General features: G+C 52.4%; 1 protein-coding gene across 1 annotated transcript; it reads left to right on the top strand.

Annotated features, from left to right (window-relative positions):
* On the top strand, positions 1-11925 carry LOC104916904 (maestro heat-like repeat-containing protein family member 2B). The gene is made up of 24 exons (XM_085223457.1): positions 1-180; positions 341-767; positions 923-1021; positions 1181-1332; positions 1704-1847; positions 2370-2462; positions 2745-2814; positions 3129-3202; positions 3800-3907; positions 4095-4254; positions 5189-5241; positions 5547-5654; positions 5931-6050; positions 6249-6371; positions 6507-6662; positions 6877-6999; positions 7311-7390; positions 7797-7932; positions 8045-8137; positions 8802-8925; positions 9128-9237; positions 9647-9847; positions 10098-10252; positions 11847-11925. The coding sequence occupies exons 1-24, from the start codon at positions 1-3 to the stop codon at positions 11923-11925; spliced, it is 3168 nt and encodes a 1055-aa protein (XP_085079583.1).
* The last annotated feature ends 7025 nt before the right edge of the window (positions 11926-18950 follow it).

Raw genomic sequence — 18950 nt, 5'->3', positions numbered from 1 at the left:
ATGCTCGGCCCTGGCTCCAAGCAACACCAGCGACAGCTGCTCTGCTCTTTCCTTCCAGGTCTCTTTGCCTGTGTGGGCTGCATGCCCAGATGTGCACGTCGCAGGGAGAGCGGCAGGGTGGAAAGCCCTGTCCCCGTCTGTGCCGTGACTTTGCTGCTGCAGCGCCTGCAAGACCAGGAGGTGAGCTGGGGACGTCCAATCATCAGTCCTTGCCCTGGCCCAGTGCCATGGCCTCCCATGAGTGCCAGGCCCCGGCAGCACATCGGCACAGCGATGGGTGGCAGCGGGCGGCTCCCCAGGAACAAGGGCAAAGCAAAACGTGACCTATCCCTGTCCCCAGGGTGACCGAGCGCAGGCGTACTGCGAGCTGGAGCACGTCCTGAGGGAAGATGACAGCCGCCCGCCATGCGGAGTGGTGAACCGGCTGCTGGCAGAGGTGTCCCAGGACCTGACAGCAGCCCAGGTGAGGGTCACTCCCGAAGGCAAAGGGAGCCGCCTGCCCGCGCTGGTGTTCTGCTGGCGTACAGTGCTGGCTTACCCCTTCCAAGGGAAGGCCCCGGGCAGTCTCCTGTGCCGTGTGTCACCAGTGACTCTTTTTCAGGGCGTGATGGACAGCGTGAGGACGGCTGCCAGCAATGTCCTGGTGGCTCTGGCCCGGACACACTTCAGCTTGGTGATGGCCGAGCTCCAGGGCCACCTGAAGGCCACACGGGAGATGTCCAAGGAGTTTGTGCTTGTCACCCTGAGCAAACTCTTCAGCACCTATGGTAGAGTGCCCTCAACCTCCTGATACCAATGACAACTGGGCAAAAGGGTCTCTCCCCTTGCGCATGATCTGCGTAGAGCTGGGGGGTGCAGGGCTTCAGCCTCTCCTCCCTCACTGCTGAGGCTCTGACCGTGCCCCTCTCCTTTCTTTCTGCAGCTCCACAGTGCATCTCCTTCGTGTGGCTGATGCTGGCTGGCCTGCGCAGTGTGGTGGGCCAGGTGAGGAGCGGCCGGACCCTGCGCATTGCTTGTGCTGGTGAGTGCTGGCCCCAGAGCAGGGGGGCTCAGGACAGCCCTTGCACCTCACCCTGCTGCAGACTCTCACAGGCTCCCTTTTCTTTCTCTCTCTCTCTCTTTTTTTTTCTTTTTAATTAATTATCCGTTTATTTTTTTCATTTTATTTTGTTATTTTCAGTTGTGAAACAATGGTTGGAAGGAGTCAAGGTTCATTTGTACTCTGGAAAGCAATGCCCCTGGCCTGACACAGAGAAAGAGCAGATCTATAAGAATCTTTACCAGCTCTTCTGCTCTGTGCTGAGCAACTGGCAGGACTGCAAGGAGGAAAAGGTGAGCACTGCTGCATTCTCAGCCCAGGATGGTGGTGGGGACATTCATGTCAGCAGCTCTGTCTGTGCCCAGCAGGCTGAAAGTAGAGGGGTGATGAGAGGGAGGGGGCTGGCTCTGCAAAGTGCCCTGAACTGGATTTGTTTTCAGGGCTGGATCTCTCTACCAGGGAGCAGCCGCATGTCACAGCACTGTGGCAGGGAGAGCTGGGGATGAGGGTGTGGGGAAAACCTGCCTGCCCAGGGAGAGCGAGCCCATCTCCTGCTGGAAACGGGGGAATGGGGAAGGGAAAGGGAAAGAGAAAGAGAAAGCCCTCTCTATAGGAAGGGCAAACCTTCAGTCCTTGATGCTGGGCCTCTGCCATCCCTCTCCAGGACAAACAGGCTGTCCTCGGGGCTGTGGCTTCCATGTTGACTGTCCTCCTGCAAGAGGAGCTGCAGCAAAAGCACGTCTGGGAGCACGTCCTCTGGCTTGTGCACCAGTATCAAGACGTTCAAGACACCTGCATGGTGACCAAGGTGAGATGCTGTGCAGGGATCAGTGTAGAGCCCATGCAAGTGCCACGAGGGGTCAGCAGGATGCAGGGAGAAGGCTGGGAGCCCTTGGAGGACGAAGGAATAGGTGACTAAGGGAGCTCTGAGGCTTCCTGAGTTCTTCAGTGAAGGAAGGAACAACCCAGACAGGAGCCAGAAGAAAGCCAGAAGTCACTAGGGCCCATCCTGGGAATGGGAGGCTTCACCATCACCACCACCGTGGGACTCTGAGTGCCTGAGGAGCTGTGTGCTAACAGCCGGGGGACTATGTCCAGTTGTATCTGATGGGGGAGAAGAGGGCTGCTGGTTGGGAAATGCCTGCAAACGATGCCCAAACAGGGATTGATTGAGAGCATAGACTCTTTTGGTGCTACTAGGAAGAGGGAACAAACCAGAACACCTGTGCAGGAGCTTCTCCCAGTGGACAAACCACTGGGAATCAGTTTCTCCTCTCCCAAGTGGCTAGATGTGGCTTCAGCCCTCTCTTCCTTTCCTGGTCTCTTGCAGAGCCTCAGTATCTTCCTGGAGGCCTTAGAGGGAGTTCAATCGGTCATCCCCAAGGATAAGTTTCTGGCCATCACCAGAGCTGTGTTCTACCAGGTAAGGGGGGCCTATCCGTGCATCCACAGCAATTTTCCTCTTGGCTAAGTATCAGAAGGACTGCAAAGCTCCGAGCCTCTGACGGCTGCTCAGACCTAGCTTCTGCATGCCCCTGGCTGCTCCAGAGCTGTCCGTGTGCCCTGGGGATGCTGTGGGGTGGGCTGTGTTTTGTCTGCATGCCCTCATCCCGAGAGTTGCTAAAGCAGAGGAGAGCTGTCAGCGCAGTTTCTTTTCCATCCTCAATGCTGATGCAATTTTCTCAAATGGACCTTGTTCCCACAGCTCTCTGATGACACCAAACAGCACAGCGAGGCTGACAGAGCAGAACTGACCCACTGCATCATGCTGCAGGGTAAGGAGAGGAGACTTGGTGATGCTTGGTGGTGCCCTGTCCAAAACCTCTCTCACAAACCTCAGGAATGAACGCGAGTTTCTTGCTAACACAGTGTGGGATTTCCTTCCTGCAGCCCGATTCTGCCCAGAGGAAATGGTCCTGTTTCTGCAGTCGCAGCTGGGCGGTGAGAGGGAGGCTGGATGCGTGGCAGCCCTGGGTCTCCTCGGTGCTCTGGCTCGCTCTGATGGTCAGTACCACGGGTCGGGACTTCCGGGGATCCCTTTTGCCACCTGGGTTGTGCCTCCACTCATGCTTCTGTGCATCTCTTGCAGAGCCCGCAATCACAGAGAAGCTGCCCCAGATTGTGGAGGCTATGCAGTGTGTGTGCAGTGACCCCAGGACCCAGGTGAGCTGATCTGGGAAAGGAAAGCTCTGCTGGGGTGGCGATGCTGATGCCAACACTAGCAGGGCTTGGGTGCCCAGGGAGGTGCTGGGGCATTGACAACAGGGTTGCGATGGCTCCTGTGGGGAGAGCAGGTAGAGTGGAGCCATCAGGTCCCTGTATTGTGCATGGAAAGTGTACAGCCTGGTGCTAAGGCCTGGCCCTCACCTCAGGAGCCAAGGCTTCTTCTCTGCTCTTGTTGTCTCTGCTCATGCCCAAAGGGCTGCCCCGATGAGCAGGTGGCTTCCCTTGGCCTTCTGAGCAGGAAAATCAAATCCACAATTGACTCCTGGCAGGTGAGGAAGGCCATTCTGCATTTCATCAAGGATCTGCTCAGTTCTAACACCTGGAGCTGCTCAGCCTGGGATGTGGTGGGGCACATCTTCAGTGAGTTCAGCCGCACCACAGGAAGAAGGGTAAGGACAGTGGGCAGCATCTTCCTTTGGAAGACCCATGCTGCTCAGAGGCTGGCACAGAAGCACCGGTGAGGCCACACCTGAGCCTCCTGAGAGGCTCCTGACGACTGAGAGTAACCGGTGTTTCAACAACACTGTTGTGCAGGCAGCTGGAGATGTTTCTGCCCAGGAAGCCCAGGAAGAAGGCGCTCTCCAAGAGCTGTGTATGGACATCCTGGAGTCACTGGATGTCTCCATGAGAGGGATGACCAAAGTAAGTCACACTCTGCCCTGCTGCCACTCCTTGCATTCACACCACATGTTCCTTGTCCCCTTCCAACACCCCAGGTCTCTCCTCCAATGTGTTCTGAAACACACAAGACTCAGGGAAATTCAGAGTCCTCTTCATCTCTGTGTGGAGGTAGGAACGCTGACACGCTCAACTGCCTTGTTCCCCACAGCTCCTGTGGCCACGGCTGCTGCTGTACGTGGTGCCAGCCCAGTACACCGGCATGCTTATCCCAGTCTCCCGCTGCGTCCAAGCCTTGGCTGAGAGAGGGGACCTGACAGTGCAGGAGATAGAAGAACTGGATCCCCATTTCCTCAGCTCCATGTTTCAAGGTAGGAGCAGAAACTCCCCCCGTGAGCTCCGTTGACCTGTGTTAGCATTCAGAATGTACAGCAGAGGTGTACATGGCCGGGCACGGCGTGTCTGCATCTCACTCAGCACTTCTTTCTCCCTGCAGGCCCACTGCTGACTCCCCAGATACTCCTGGCACGTCTGCTGGTGAGTAGATGCTCCAGAGACCAGTGCCACAAGCCTCAAGGAGGAAGCAGCATGGGCGGGTGTGCCAGCACCCGCCTCACCCCTGGGGATGCTGTTCTCTACCTGGGCTTACAGCACCATGGGCAAAGCTGCTGGCTGCTCTGTGCCCTCCAGAGCAGAGCCAGGCTGCTTCCCTCCTGGAGGAAGCCACCGCCCTTGCTGCAGAAATGACCCTGCTTCTCCTTGCTCTCGCTCAGGTGGTGGCAGGGAGCCCTTTTGCAGGCAGTGAACTCCAAGCCGCTGCCTTGCTGCTTATCCAAAACCTCCACAGCAGGATCCACAGAGCTGTGGGGGCCATGTGGGCTGCTGAGATCCCCGTGCTGCTGCGTTGCCTCGAAGGTAAAGTATTAGTGGAGAGGGAGGCATGGAAGGAGGGGAGTGAAAATGCAGCTCTGCAGTGTGGCAGAGGGGAAGTGTTGCCTGTGGCCCAGCACTTGCTCTGCTGCTGTTCCCGTTCCAGGGAGACAGCACTGGTGCTTGTGGACCTTAACCCGGGGGTCTGCCCATTCCAGGGCATGGATGGGCCCTTCACTTCCCCTCAGACAGCAGTCTTGGAGCAGTTCTGTGCTCCTGTTGGGACAGTGTTCATGGGAGGGACAGGTCATGGTAGAGGGGGTGCAGGTCCCAGCTTGGCAGTGCCAAGTGCCCAGGCCAAGCAATGTTTGCAGCAGCTCTTCTTTTGTGCCTTGATCCCAAGCAAGGGTTTTTTTGCTTCTTGTTGCTGTGCAGGGAAAGATGAGAGCTTCATGGACTCTGCAGAGTGGGAGCATCGTCTGCTAAAGGTACAGCATTGTGAGGAGACACAGTGCAGAGAAGTGCTTGCCTGCCTCAAGGAGCCCTGCTCCCATATGAGCCACTATGGGACAGGAACAGCCTCTCAAATGCTGCTGTGGAGTGGCTGCGTGCCTCTGTGGTGCTGCCTCTTCCTCTTTGTCCCAAGCCCAAGGGGGGTCCTAGGAAAAGAGTGGCAGGTGGCTTTAATGGAGGGAATGCTGGGAGAAGCTGATCCGCAGAGGGCTGTGGTGACTTGGGAATGTGGGAAGAGGCAAAGGGCAAGGGAACGTTGGCTTTTCCTGTTCTCCAACAGTTCCTGAGGGCGTCGCTGGACACCATGGAGGACGAGGCCTGGACCAAGGCCCTGAGCTGCGAGCTAAGCCGGCAGCTGAGCAGCTCTCCCAGCAGCTCTGGAGAAAAGGTAGGTTGCCCTCGGCTCTACCCAGCGGTGCAGCTGCAGGTGCCCAACTGGGGCTGTGGCTGTGGCTGGTGCTCTGCCCACATGGCCTACTCACGCTGCTTCTCCAGCCCGTTCCCCCCAGAGGGCCTTTGCCTGCAAACTGCTTGGGGGCTGGCTAAAGCTCGGCCCTGCAGCTGCTCTCAGCAACTCCCAGGGAGCGCGGGTCCTTCCACCTGGCCCTCTCCCAGCAGGTCATGTTGCTACCACATCCCAACTTATTCCTCCCTTCCCATGCAGTCTTTCCTGTACAAGGCTCTGGGGACAGTTCTGGGTGCTTGTAAGGAAGTCCTCCATGTCCAAGAGAAGCTGCTGCAGCACCTGGAAGAAGCAAACGCAGAGGAGCCATCTGAGGCCCAGGTGAGCTCTCCTCTCCTCCAGCTCCTGCGAGCATCCCCGCTCTGTCCCTGGGGCAGAGGGCTTCTCCTGGCCCTGCTCTGGGCCTTTCAATCTCCTCTCTGCTGTTGCTTCCCTCAAGTGAGGACCAGCCTGGCCACTGTGGCTGGCTGCGCCAGTAGGTTCAGGCCTGCGCCAACTGCCCTTTGTTCTTTTGTGCAGGGAATGATCTCTCTTCTCAGCCATGCTGCTGAGAGGAACTTCCACACAGTCCTGGACACACTCACCATGTTTGCGTCCAGGCTGTGCAAAGGCCAGAGTGGGAGGATTTCCAGGAGCAAGAAGGTAAAGTGTTATGGGTTTCCATCTTGGCATTCTTCTGCCTTATTTTCACAGCAGCTCCTGCCTTGGGAGCCCAGGTGCATCACTGGGCACTGGGGGCCATTGAGCGAGTGTCTCAAGGCATTTCTCCCCTCACAGATGGAGCTGAACAGCACGAGAGCTCACGCCACACGCAGCGCTCTCATCCTCGCCCATGGCAGATTGGCACTGCAAGCCTCCAAGGAACAGCTGCTTGCCCGCCTGGAGAGAGACATTGTGGGCAACATCCTGCTGCTGTACAGCTGCAGCTGTCGGGTGAGAGCTCAAAGTGTGCCAGGGTGTCTGAGCACCCGGCTGCAGCCCCTTCACGTGGGGAGATGCTGAGATGGACCTTCTCTTTCCAAAGGTCCCTTGGGGAACGGTTTGTGCCCAGATGAAGATCCAAGCCCTTCCCTTAGCATTGCCTCCACGTGTCTCCCTTGCAGCCCTTCCCACAGTTCAAAGAATGTTTTTCTCTCTTGGGCCTCAGAACTTGCAGAACAAGCTCGTGCTGGTGCAGAGCATCACTGACTTAAGCTCTGCCGTCCATGCCGTGGGTGCCTCCGCTTGCTTTAACACCTCGTTGAAGGGCAAGCTGCTGGAGATCCTGATGGTGAGTGCCTAGAGACTAGGGCTCTCTGCAGCGGAGTTCTGGGCTGTGCCACAAGGCTCACTTCCCTGTAGGCATACACGTCTCCCTCAGTCACACATCTCCAGCTGATGGGGACTTTGGGTGCTGTCAGGCAGCGGCTGGGTGGCGGGCTAGGTCCACCAGCTGTGGAGCTGCTGCATCCTGCAGTGCCTCGCAGGGAAATGTGAGAGTGATGGGGCCGGTGTGTGGCAGTTGTGTCTGTCTCTGGGCTGGGCAGATGAGCTCTCACATGCCCTTTATCCACTTTGACAGTGTCTCTCTGGTACTTGCAGGACTTGCTGAAGAAGTACTACTTGGGCACCCCTGTATCTCCAGTGCCCCTCAAGGTGGTTCTGGCCCTGGAGCAGTTGAGGTAAGGAGCCTCTGGGGTTACAAGGCAGCATGGTGGTTCTCCATTTGGCTGAAGGCCTGGAGGGGGCAGGGGTTGAGGAGCCACATCTACAAGAGAGATGGCTGGGCTGTTGTGCCCAGCAAAGTTGAGGTTCTGGGCAGGGAGAAAGGCCCTGGTGCTTCTGTACCCTGGTAGGGAAGAGAAGGGAGACCTGGGGTCTCCTTCTCTTCAGAGAGGCAGGTGGTTCACTGCTGCCGGGGAGGAGGCAGGTGCTAATGGAACTAAAGACAGTGCTCAGCAGCACGGGCTGGGGATGTTGGCTTTGCAGCTGTCCATTAGGAGAAACTGAGATGTTGTCTGAACCAGTCTGGAGAGCACTGGTAAAGGCTCTTTCTACTTTCTCTTCTTCCTTTTTTCTTCCTGTCAGCAAGCTGAAGCCTTCTTTAGGAAGCAAGGACATGCATGAAATGTTGACTCTGTGCTGCAAAAACATTGTGACGTACCCTTCAGCAGAGATGATGCTGAAGATCAAGAAGTCACAGCAAGCAGCACAGTACCTGCAGGTAACCTGCCGTAACTTTCCCGGCCACCTCTGAGTCGGAACCCTACCTCAGCACACACTATGCTCTGGCAGCAGCCATGATGCCACATCTCAATCCCCTCTTCTGTTTTCAGCTTCAGCAAACATCATTGAAAGCTCTGGGCCGGCTCATGGCAGTTTTACTCGAGACAGAGCCCACCCTCCGCTTCTTCCAGAACATAGTCCATGTGAGTATGTGTGGGGCAAGGGAGAAAGCATGGTCCCTGCTGATAGCGGAGACAGAGATCTGGTGATTGAGAGGACAATGAAAAGGAGACAAATCTCCTGCTGACCTGCCAGCTCACTGCGAGCTCGGAAATGGGCAGAGAAATGGGCCCTGCATAGGAAAAGGCAGGGCCAGCCCCTGGCAGGCCACAGCTGAGAAAAAGCTCCTGGATTAGGACGCAGGAGTTTCTGCAGAGAGAGCAGGCAGCAGTGTTGTTGCTCAGTGAGGCGGGGGGCTGCGTGGAGCCACAGGGCAGGCTCTGAGGGAAAGTGTCGGGAAAGGAGGGACAGGGAGAAAGGTCGCAGGAAGGAAAAGAAAAGATGTCCGTAGTGAGACGTATGCTCTGCCCCAGGTCCTGCAGAGATCACTGACATCAGACAGTATGTGGGAGCGCAAGAGGGCCCTGCAGACCTGCTCCCAGCTGCTGGCTGCTTGTGAAGAACTTCAAGTGAGTAAAGAGTCCCAACACATGCCCCTGGCTCCCTCCCCGGTGCTCCTGAGCTGGAAGGCGAGCTCCACCCAGCTGTGCATGCTGTGTCACCCATTGCGTGGGGAAGGCACAGGCAGGAGAAGCTAGGGAGAGCTGGGGCTGCCTACAGCTTTGTTCCTGCCTCTCACCCCTGCAGAGAGGAGATGCCTGTGAGCATTTTGGCTCCTTGGTGGGATTGCTGGCACCTCTGACATGTGATCCCATGCCCACATCCCGCCAGTTGGCCGCCACCTGCCTGAGCTCCCTTCTTCGAATCCAAGGTGAGTAGAGCAGATGTGCACCAGCCATGTGCTCTCCTCCGCAGCACTACCAGAGCCCCACGGGCTGGGCCCTGTTTACAGGAGGGAGAGGCACTGTGCACAGCTCTCTTCTTGTCCCCACCCTGTCCTCTATCTATCCCCTGTGGAAAGAGGTTCTGTTTTCAGAAGCATGACTTCCCTTTTCTCCCCGTGCTCTTTCCAGCCAAGGTGACCAACAGAGTCATTGAGATGGGAGACATTGGGAGCCTGTGTGAGGGGCTGAATGACTGCAGCACCATCTCTCAGCTCCAGACCTCATCCAAAATTGCAAGGGTAAGTGGACCCAAAAAAGAGTGGTAGGATCTCAGTGCATAGGATTCTGCACATCCCTCTGCTCCCTCCAGCCTCTCCCATCACTTCCAGAATGAGCTGTCACCCTGAGACCACTTTTCTCAGCAAGTAGCAGGAGGCGCTGAGCTGCCTGGCTTTCAGGTGCCTAGTGCAAGGAACTGATTCCATGATATGTGTGTGTGTGTGCGTGTGTGTGTGTGTGACTGTGGTTTGTTGGGAGGTAGACTTTGCACGTAAGCAAACAGCATGGATGGAGAAGCTGAGAGAAGGTTCAACCACTGTACATATGAATGGAAGGGTGTGGACAGCAGGAGCATTGCAATTGCTGCCTGAATGATAAGCAAGCCACTGAACTAAGAATGCCCTCAAGACTGCTTTCTGTTTTGAAGAGCTGCCGCAGTGCAGTGATGAGATCTCTCCTGCTTCTCATTTCTCTGCAGATGGTGTGCAGAAACTTCCCCTGGAACACACCGTTGACTTCATGACGGCCATCAAGGAGACCTTCCGGAAAGGCAAAGGAATGCGCGTGCGTGCAGCTGGGAAGTGGATGATCACTTTTCTGCTGATGTACGGGAAGGACATCTGTCGGGACGTAAGAGAATTTCTTTCATTTGCCTTGGATTTTCGGTTGCACTACACCTTGTGCCATTTGCCTCTTATGCTAAAGAATCACAGCCTGAGTGCAAAGCCAGGGCTTGGACACAGTGGCTGGCATGAAATTTAGGCTTAGGCCTTGGCAGCATGTCAAGGGAGCAGGCACTGTTCATGTGCTGAATGTCCGTGGTTAGGCCCTGCAGAGTCAAGGATGCAGCAAGTCGTTCTTTCTCTCCTTCTTCATTCAGGTGCTGCTGATCCTCTACATTCTGCGCAGCTGCACATCTTCCACGCAGCAGAGCATGTTTATACCCTTCCTGTGCCAAGCAGTGGTCATCCTCACTCGCTGTGACGCAGAGATCATGATTGACAATTTCTCCCGGCTGCCTAAGGCCACAGACAGGTACTGGCACTTCTGCCTTTGCTGTTGCTCTGGTCACACTTGTAGCTTGCCTCTGCCAGAGCGAGCCAGGGAGGAAGCAGCTTTTCTTTTTTCCTCTAAAGTCCGTTTGAGGCAAAAATTACTCAGTCACAACTTGAGACTCTCCTTTTTCTAGTGAGACATGGAAGAGAATAAGAGAGTTTTGTCTTCAACGGTGGGGGCGGTAAAAGTATGAAGAGAAGAGGGAGAAGAGGGGAGAAGAGAGAGAACAGATGAGGAGAAGAGAAGAGAAGAGAAGAGAGTAGAAGAGAAGAGAAGAGAAGAGAAGAGAAGAGAAGAGAAGAGAAGAGAAGAGAAGAGAAGAGAAGAGAAGAGAAGAGAAGAGAAGAGAAGAGGGGAGAAAAAGAGAAAAGAGAAAGAGAAAGGAAAAGAAGAAATGAGGAGAGGGAAGGAGAGGAGAGGAGAGGAGAGGAGAGAGAGAGAGAGGAGAGGAGAGGAGAGGAGAGGAGAGGAGAGGAGAGGAGAGGAGAGGAGAGGAGAGGAGAGGAGAGGAGAGGAGAGGAGAGGAGAGGAGAGAAAGAGAAAAGAGAAAGAGAAAGGAAAAGAAGAAATGAGGAGAGGAGAGGAGAGGAGAGAAGAGAAGAGGAGAGGAGAGGAGAGGAGAGGAGAGGAGAGGAGAGGAGAGGAGAGGAGAGGAGAGGAGAGGAGAGGAGAGGAGAGGAGAGGAGAGGAGAGGAGAGGAGAGGAGAGGGAGGGAGGGAGAGGGAGGAGAGGAAGGGGAGAGGAGGGGAGGGAGGAGAGGAGGGAGGAGAGCAGAGGAGGGAGGAGAGGAGAGGAGAGGAGGGAGGAGGAGAGGGAGAGGAGAGGAGAGGAGAGGAGAGGAGAGAAAAGAGAAAAGAGAAAGAGAAAGGAAAAGAAGAAATGAGGAGAGGAGAGGAGAGGAGAGGAGAGGAGAGGAGAGGAGAGGAGAGGAGAGGAGAGGAGAGGAGAGGAGAGGAGAGGAGAGGAGAGGAGAGGAGAGGAGAGGAGAGGAGAGGAGAGGAGAGGGGGAGGAGGAGGGGAGGAGGGAGGGGAGAGGAGGGGAGGGAGGAGAGGAGGGGGGAGAGCAGAGGAGGGAGGAGAGGAGAGGAGAGGAGGGAGGAGAGGAGAGGAGAGGAGAGGAGAGGAGAGGAGAGGAGAGGAGAGGAGAGGAGAGGAGAGGGAGTCCTCATTAACTGAGGCAAACTCCTCCTTGATCCTGACTTCCTCTGGGGCCTCAGGGGTACAGGGCTTTTCAGGACAGCCTTCAGAAGTATAGGCAGAGACAGAGAAGGCACTCAGTAACACCACCTTCTTCATATCTTCTGTCACCAGGGCAGTCGTGTGTGTGTGCGTGTGTGTCTGCATGCATGCACATGTGCACACCTCTTTTGTGTGAGTGCACATGCCCAGTGGCAGCAAGGCTCAGACTTGCCCCCAGCTGCCCAGGGCCATGCAGCCCCTTAATGCCAGCATCTATGCCATCCAGATACAGGTTGCCAGACTTTTGGAGAGAAATCCCACTTCAACCCAATTGGAAAACACTGTTCCACACAATAAAGCTGTAATCCCTCTTGAAACCTCTTCACATTCTCAGCTACAAAACTGTCAACACTATGAGCTATGCCTTTTCACCAGCAATGAACAAGAGTTTGCACACCGTGCTGCACTTGTAACAATCTGCACCAGCGGAGCTGACCTGCTGTTGCTGTTGCTGTTGCCCACCTCCTCACTGTGCTCACATCCACTGCTTGGTCTTTTTCAATGCTCCGTGTGCATTGGTGAATGTCAGTGGGTGACATTTCTTCCACGTGGAGGAGTTCAGAGACATATCTCTGCTTCATCTGCACTTCCACATCAGACCCATTGTGTTCTTATTTAATGAAGAGATCAGACTTCAGATTGCAGCTCTGCATGTTCCATTTGAAAACTGGCCAGTAACTAATTTATGTCAATGGAAAACGGAGCTGCAAAGAAACAAAAAAGTTGATGAATTTTTGGCAATCTTGAAACCTATTCTCTAATTCCTGTATCAAAACAGAAAGCACAACTGTGTACTCTTAGTGCTAGGGGCTGACCTGCAGGAGAGGAGCTCTGCAGGGAAGGACCTGTTGTTCCGGTGGACAGCAGGCTGGCCGTGAGCCAGCAGTGTGCCCTTGCAGCCAAGAAGGCCAGTGGTACATTGGGGTGTGTTAAAAAGAGTGTGGCCAGCAGCTTGAGGGGGGTGATCCAGGACATTCTTCTGCTCACCCTCCTATGGGGAATTGCTTTTAGCAGGGAGATTGGTCTCAGTGACATCCAGAAACACTGATATATATTACACCTTCCTTGCAGGGAGACTGAGCACACTCCAATACTCCCAAGCTGGAAGAGCCAACCCTGTGTGCAGATGCAGCCCTGACATGCTGAGGGTAGAGCTGGGAATGATGGGGGCAGATCCCTGCAGGTAGTGGGAATGTTCCCAGGGAGTGCAGCGCATAGAAAGGGTGAACATGGTGGGCGGTGCTGTCTTTCTCACTCTGAAAGCCTTCAGTTTGCTTAACCAAACTTGACTGCCTTGTCAGTGGAACCTGTTCTCCACTTGGGCAAAAACCTGTTACCTAGGAGACTGACCGAACATGCAGCTGTCCATGTCTCTGTCTGTAGGGAGTGCCTGGGCCTGGCACAAGTACCAGCAGGTAGTGGGGATGACACATCCGCAGTGTGAGCGGGTGGGTGATCTGCTCAACCTGGTAGAGGTAGAAATATTAAAAAGCATCTGAGAGTATGAAAAGGAGATCGACTGGTGGAGGTGCTCCCTGGCACCTCTGTAAGGCAGGCACTGGGGGGACACTCCACAAGTAGAGGTGGATCCTCACCTCTCCCTCAGCCAGACAGAGGGAGGGGTCTGGAGGATAAGGAGAAGTGGAGGCAGGTTCCTGCATGGGGTGGCAGGTGATCCTCATCCCAGCCTACCCCAACTCCACAGGTGTCCTTGCATAACCGGTGTGAAGCCCTGGGACATGAAGCACAGGTAAGAGAAGAAGATGAAGAAAGCCCATAGAGAGGGCTGTTTAGGGTGAGGCAGTCATCCCCGCTCCTCAACAGAGAGCCTCTACCAAGCACAACAGAAGGGTGATCTTCATAAGGGACTCCCTTCTGAGGGGAGGTGAGGGCCTGATCTGCTGAGCAGGTCCTCTTCACAAGGAAGTCCACTACCTTCCTGTGCCCTGGGCATTACTAGGAAACTCCCTTGTCTGGTGAGACCCTCTGATTATTACCACTCCTGATATTTTGGATAGGCTGTGTTGATCAAGAGCGACTTCAGGGCGCTTGGACAGTTAGTTGATGGAGCAGGAGTTCAGGTGGTATTTTCCTCCATCCCTTTGTTAGCAGGGAAAGATGCTGAGAGAAGCAGGAAGACCGTCCTCATCAACATGACACTAAGAGGCTGGTGCCATTGGGGGAATTTTTTTTTTTGATCCTTAGGTGGTTTATTTGGCACCAGGCCTGCTAGCAATGGATGGGGACCATCTGAGTCAAAGGGGGAAAAGGATCTGGCCCAGAAGATCTCTGGGCTTTAAACTAGATTTGAAGAGTAAGGGTGTGACAGTGAGCCTGCCCAGAACAAGGTGCAGGATAGTTTAGCTAAGCTAGAGGGACAAGGTGCTGGTGGAAGCCCTTGACCTGCTGCATTTTATGATGATGAAGGCAACAGGCACACTTCAGAGGCTTTAAAGAGTTGTGGGATGATTCCCACAACTGGAATGCGACTATTGATGGCTAGGATTGGACTCACTATGGGATGTAAAACAGAACGTCTTGGGACTGCACACGACATGAAGGAGGAACAGGAGGTTGGAGGTGAGGTGGATTGAGATGGTTTGGGGAGGGATATGTGAAAAAACAGAGGGAAAAATTGATAAAAGGGGGAAGTTGTACCTGTATAAGTTTCTGGCCACTGTGCTTGTCTGCCCATGCTCTGCACTTAATCAGTGCAGGCTGTCCTGTGTTCTCACCAGACTCGATTTCTAAATATTTTCCTGGAGGTCACCCGAGAAATCCACATGCATGCACATGTATGAGTGCACGTGCCCAAGTGGCACAAAGCTCAGTCTTGCTCCCAGCTGCATAGGGACAAGCAGCCCCTTAATGCCAGCATCTATGTGAGGCTGAGTGCTGGCTGCTGTGAGTCTGTCCACTCTGTGCCCATGAGTATGACAGGAACAGAGCTGGGCTATTGCTGGAAGCACTCCAAACTCTACACACACCATCTGAAATGGAGGAAGGCTTAGATACAAGCTGTCAGACTTCAAAGAAATCCTGCTTCAACTCACCTGGAAAACATAGTCCCACACAGTAAAGCTGTAATCCCTGCTGAAACCTCTTCACAAGAGGAAAAAAAAAAGGAAAGCCATAACATAAATCAGCATGCTGTTGCTCAGTACTGCATATTGGTTTTTTTGCAGAAAAAAAAAAAAAAACAAGTTTGTGATCAGTAGCTTTGAATTCTATTTTTGCCTAGGTCCTAAGACTCCTTTACTTGACAGATAACTAAGATCACATTTTTGGACTGAAACCATGAGAAAAAGTCACTAATAGCTTGCAACACTCAATCTCTGTGCCCTTGGATTACGATTTTTATACAGCATGCCTTGGTGTTCAGACTACTAACTCAAGTGTAATCAGCCGTTTCACATACACAGCAGAAGAGGGAGGTATTTCCCCTCAAGGGAGTTCAAAGAAAATAGACATTGCTCTGCAGCCTCAGGGATTTGTCATGCAAAAAGGATACTGGAGTTTGCACTTTTAATAAAGTGAGGAGAAAATAAATAAATGCACTTACTGCAGTGAAGGACATGTTAGAAATAGGTGGCTTAGAAACCTCCCAGGCTTCCCAGGATTATCTTTTTTAGGGAGTGGGAGGGGAGGGTATTCCAAGCCTCTAAGAACAGAGAGGGGGAAGCTCTAACATGGCAGAAGCAAAAACCTCACCTATTTCTACTCAGGCCCTTCTGGGTTGCAGGGAAAAGGAAGAAGGGATCTAGGGTGCTGCAGCTCCATTGTCAGTAGCTCCTCGCCCCATGCATGGTTGGCTGGGGACACCGAGCCTGCCTGGCAGAGGTGGCCAGTGCCAGTGAGAGGTATGCATAGAGCTATCTGGACAGCTGCTTCTCCTGTGCTCATTTTGGTCTTTTTTTGTTTTTCTTGTTTTTCTTCCTCTTTTTTGTTGTTGTTGTTGTTGTTGTTTTGTTCTTCTTCCCCATTATCATGTCACTCCACTGTCTGCTCCACCTGCATCTCCATCATCTCCCAAGCCTCAGCCATCCCTGCTATCTCCCATTTCATTCCCCACTTGACCTTGTTCCTTTTCCCCCTACCTCTTGTGATAATACACTGACATACAGCATGGTCATTTTCTGACTGGAAGTACTATTTCCCCAAGCATATATCTCTCCCCATGTTCCCCAGTGTCCCTGTGTGACTGGTGCGTGAAGTTGAATGAAACATCAGAAACAGCTACTTTGCTCTTTTGTCCTTTCGCTCTCTCCCCCCATCCCCTCTCCTCCCTTTTGCCCCTATACCCTTCATATTTTGTACATACTTGAGCAGTGTCATACCCTCACTCTGATTACAAAATAGCATGGCAGCACTGAAGCTGGCAGACAGGGTTGAATTAAAGGTTCATATCACTGTCCCACACTTCCTCACAAAGTGAAATGGGAAGATATTTTTTTTAGAAGAAGACAGCCTTGATACGGAATGATGAAAAAGTAGATTAGATTAATAACAAGAACAAGGAAATGGTAGCAGGAGTGCACTTCATACACCTACTACTCTTCCCTAGCTTTTCTGCATTTCTGTAATATTTATTAGAATAATAGAAAGGAGCAGCAGCAGGCAAAGGCAGAGACAAATTAAATCTCTCTGGTAATATCTGTATTTCTGAGACATATTCACATGCTGTCCCATAAGATATTAAGTGATACTGTTATTGCATTAACCTATCGTTAGTTACCTGTCTGTAGCAAACACGCTACACCATTTTGGGCAATTGCTTTGCACAAGGCTTTCTAAGACGGTGGGGATCTGAATGACTTCAGACATATCGGTATGGCCGGGCATACAAGGAGCAGTGCTCTTCTGGCCATGCTCAAAGTAGATTGGGCAGAGCAACAGCCACCCCGGGGCCATATGTCTTCATTAGTGTGACACCATTGTGGAGAAAATATGCGACCAGACAGTGCAAGGGCAGGAACAGCTGACCCTGTGTGTCAGCCATGCACTGAAGACTGTGAAAGGAGATCGTGGCTGAAAGGAGCTTCCTGGCTCCTTTGTGAGGGCATCTGTGTGTGTTCGTATATGTATGCATGTGTATAAGCACAATACCTGTATGCATTTATAAGCATACACAGAATGTTAAAATATTTTCTGTGTGTGTATAATATACATTTAAATTAAAAATATATATATCTATTTCTGAATCAGGACATTTTAAATACTGAGGGTTTGTGTTTTCCTGGAGAAAAGCCTAGGTGGTGATTAAGATATATCTTTCACACTCCAGAGCACTGTAGAAGTGCTATTTTGCAAAATTGATTTCTTTTCTTTTGGATTTGGAGTGAAGACTGCAGTTCCCCTTTCTCCTTTCCTCTCCTTCCCTGACTATATCCTGTGCACAAACCTCTTGGCTGATGGGGGTCCTCGGATGGCTTCCCTCTTCCCTCCAGGTCAAGCAGCAGCTGTGCAATGGGCTTGACAAGCCATCAGACCTGGTCCTCTCACTGCTAAGTCCAGGAAATGCCAAGAATTTGATTTTCAATCAACCTGGTGGCACTTAAATGTATAAATCATATGCATTCTTACGTCAGAATAGAGACTTAAGGACACCACACTCTTCTGAACACATTGCCTTCAGTCCGCCTCATATCTCTGCCTGGGAGACAAACTTGCAACTGCTCCAGCTGTGAAGACAGTAGGAGCAGCTGGCAAGTAGAGCACACTGGCAAGGAGTGTGTGGAGAGGGAGAACTCCGAGGCACCAGCCTGTGGGATTTGTCCCTCTTCCCTCCCCAAACCCAAAGCCCTGGAGGGGAAGGCAGAGGCAACCAAAAATAGCAGACAGTGGTCTGGGAGCTGCCCTCTGCTGTCTTAGCTATAAACTCTGCTGACGTCAATCAGAAATGCGATGCAGCATTCAGAGTGCTCTCCTTTGGGGAATTTTGAAATACATCAAAATCGCGTTATATGGCCAAGGTTGCTGCAAGCTTACATATGCTTGAAGTGTCTCTACAAAATCGGAAGAGTTGTATCTTCTTTCATATTTTTTTACTTGGCCATGCAGCCCACATCTTCTCTCACTCTCTTTCTTTTTCTTCTTCACATCCTTTTTTTTCCTTTTTTCCTCCTCCTGTCTGACTTCTAAATGTAAAAAACAAAGAGGATGGCAACATCAAGCGCTCTTTAGGGTCGCTCACCTTTATCATGGTTCACTTTGTTGTTACCAGCCAGTAGGTGGAGCACATCCACTGTTTTAAGTACCTCCGGGTGTTTTTATTTTATTATCCCCTTCTCTTCCTCCTGGAAAACAATCTATCATTTCTACTGCAGTGAATCAGTAGTTGCAGGGTAGCATAATGCTATACAAAGCAGCTAATCTTGGCTGGACCTCAGCACCGTGCTGTCGTGACTCATGTCAAACCATGCAGGGCCAAACACTGGTGGATGTAGATGAGAGATAAAGTCTGAAAAAGAGCAGACATTTAACAGTTTCCAGCTTTGTGCACTGTTCTTTTTCTTTGTTATTTTTAATTTGTTCTAAGAAAAATCTGCTCCACAAGTGAGTGCAAATCTCAGAGCTGGAGCGCCCAAGCTCTCCTGCCTTGCTGTGCTGGGGATGCGGCCGTGCTGACCCATTGCTTCTCACAGGTCTGACACTGCTGAGGCTGCTGTGGCAGCCAAGGGGCTCCCACACCTCTGAAATGGTGTGCAAGCATTCTGCATCACCTTTTCGGCAGCAGCAGAGCCCTCCTTTTCCCATTGGCACGGGATGTATGAGAAATCTTAGGCCATCCATCATTTCTGTCTAGGGTTTTAGTTTCTGTCTCTGGCTTATTTTTCATGAGTCTAGGGAAAAAAAACAACAACAAAAAAGCACAGGCTAGCCTTTAGGGAAAGAAGTTCATCTTTAGTCTTTGGCTTTAGACTTTTTGTTTTTTTTCACATGGTTCAGTTTTATAGTTTCGTAGTTCAGAGGGTCCCCACCAATGTGAGTGGCATCACTAGTATCTTCCCAAAGCAACATTTCCTCACCTGCCATATCTCACCTCTACCTCCAGAGCAGCTTCACGTCTGGGAGTGTTTGGCTTTACAGCAGATATTCATTTTTCATTTCCAGAGTATTTTTAATAGCTTGGAAAGTGCTTGAAAGATGCCTTGGCAATGCTGTCATGAGGCAGACTGATGCTTAGCAGTTCCAGCATGTCCCTCCCTTGAACACGCTGTATAAATATTCACCGATGATTCATAATGCCAGCAAGGAAAGCACAAAGTAGGACGAGGAGCCCTGGTGTGCCCTCACTCAGCCAGACTGGCCCTGCCTGTTCCTGCAGCGCATAGCGGAGGCTGGCACATCGACACCAGAAATAACCTCCTCCTCTGAACAGATTGGTTTTGTCATTGGCTTTCCTGGTGCCAAGTCCATCCTGACTCAGCAGAAGAGC

This window comes from Meleagris gallopavo, chromosome 1 (genome assembly GCF_905368555.1).
Source record: "Meleagris gallopavo chromosome 1, MGAL_WU_HG_1.1, whole genome shotgun sequence".
Classification (NCBI taxonomy): Eukaryota; Metazoa; Chordata; class Aves; order Galliformes; family Phasianidae; genus Meleagris; species Meleagris gallopavo.
The sequence above is the reverse complement of the archived record's forward strand: the minus strand, read 5'-3'. Positions and strand labels throughout refer to the sequence as shown.

Bases quoted from the DNA above. Each gene is read 5' to 3' on its own strand.
- LOC104916904 (XM_085223457.1), top strand. From the start codon at position 1: ATGCTCGGCCCTGGCTCCAAGCAACACCAGCGACAGCTGCTCTGCTCT. The intron at 6,663-6,876 runs GTGAGAGCTCAA...CTTGGGCCTCAG, and splicing joins TGTACAGCTGCAGCTGTCGG to AACTTGCAGAACAAGCTCGT. The intron at 7,391-7,796 runs GTAAGGAGCCTC...TCTTCCTGTCAG, and splicing joins CTGGCCCTGGAGCAGTTGAG to CAAGCTGAAGCCTTCTTTAG.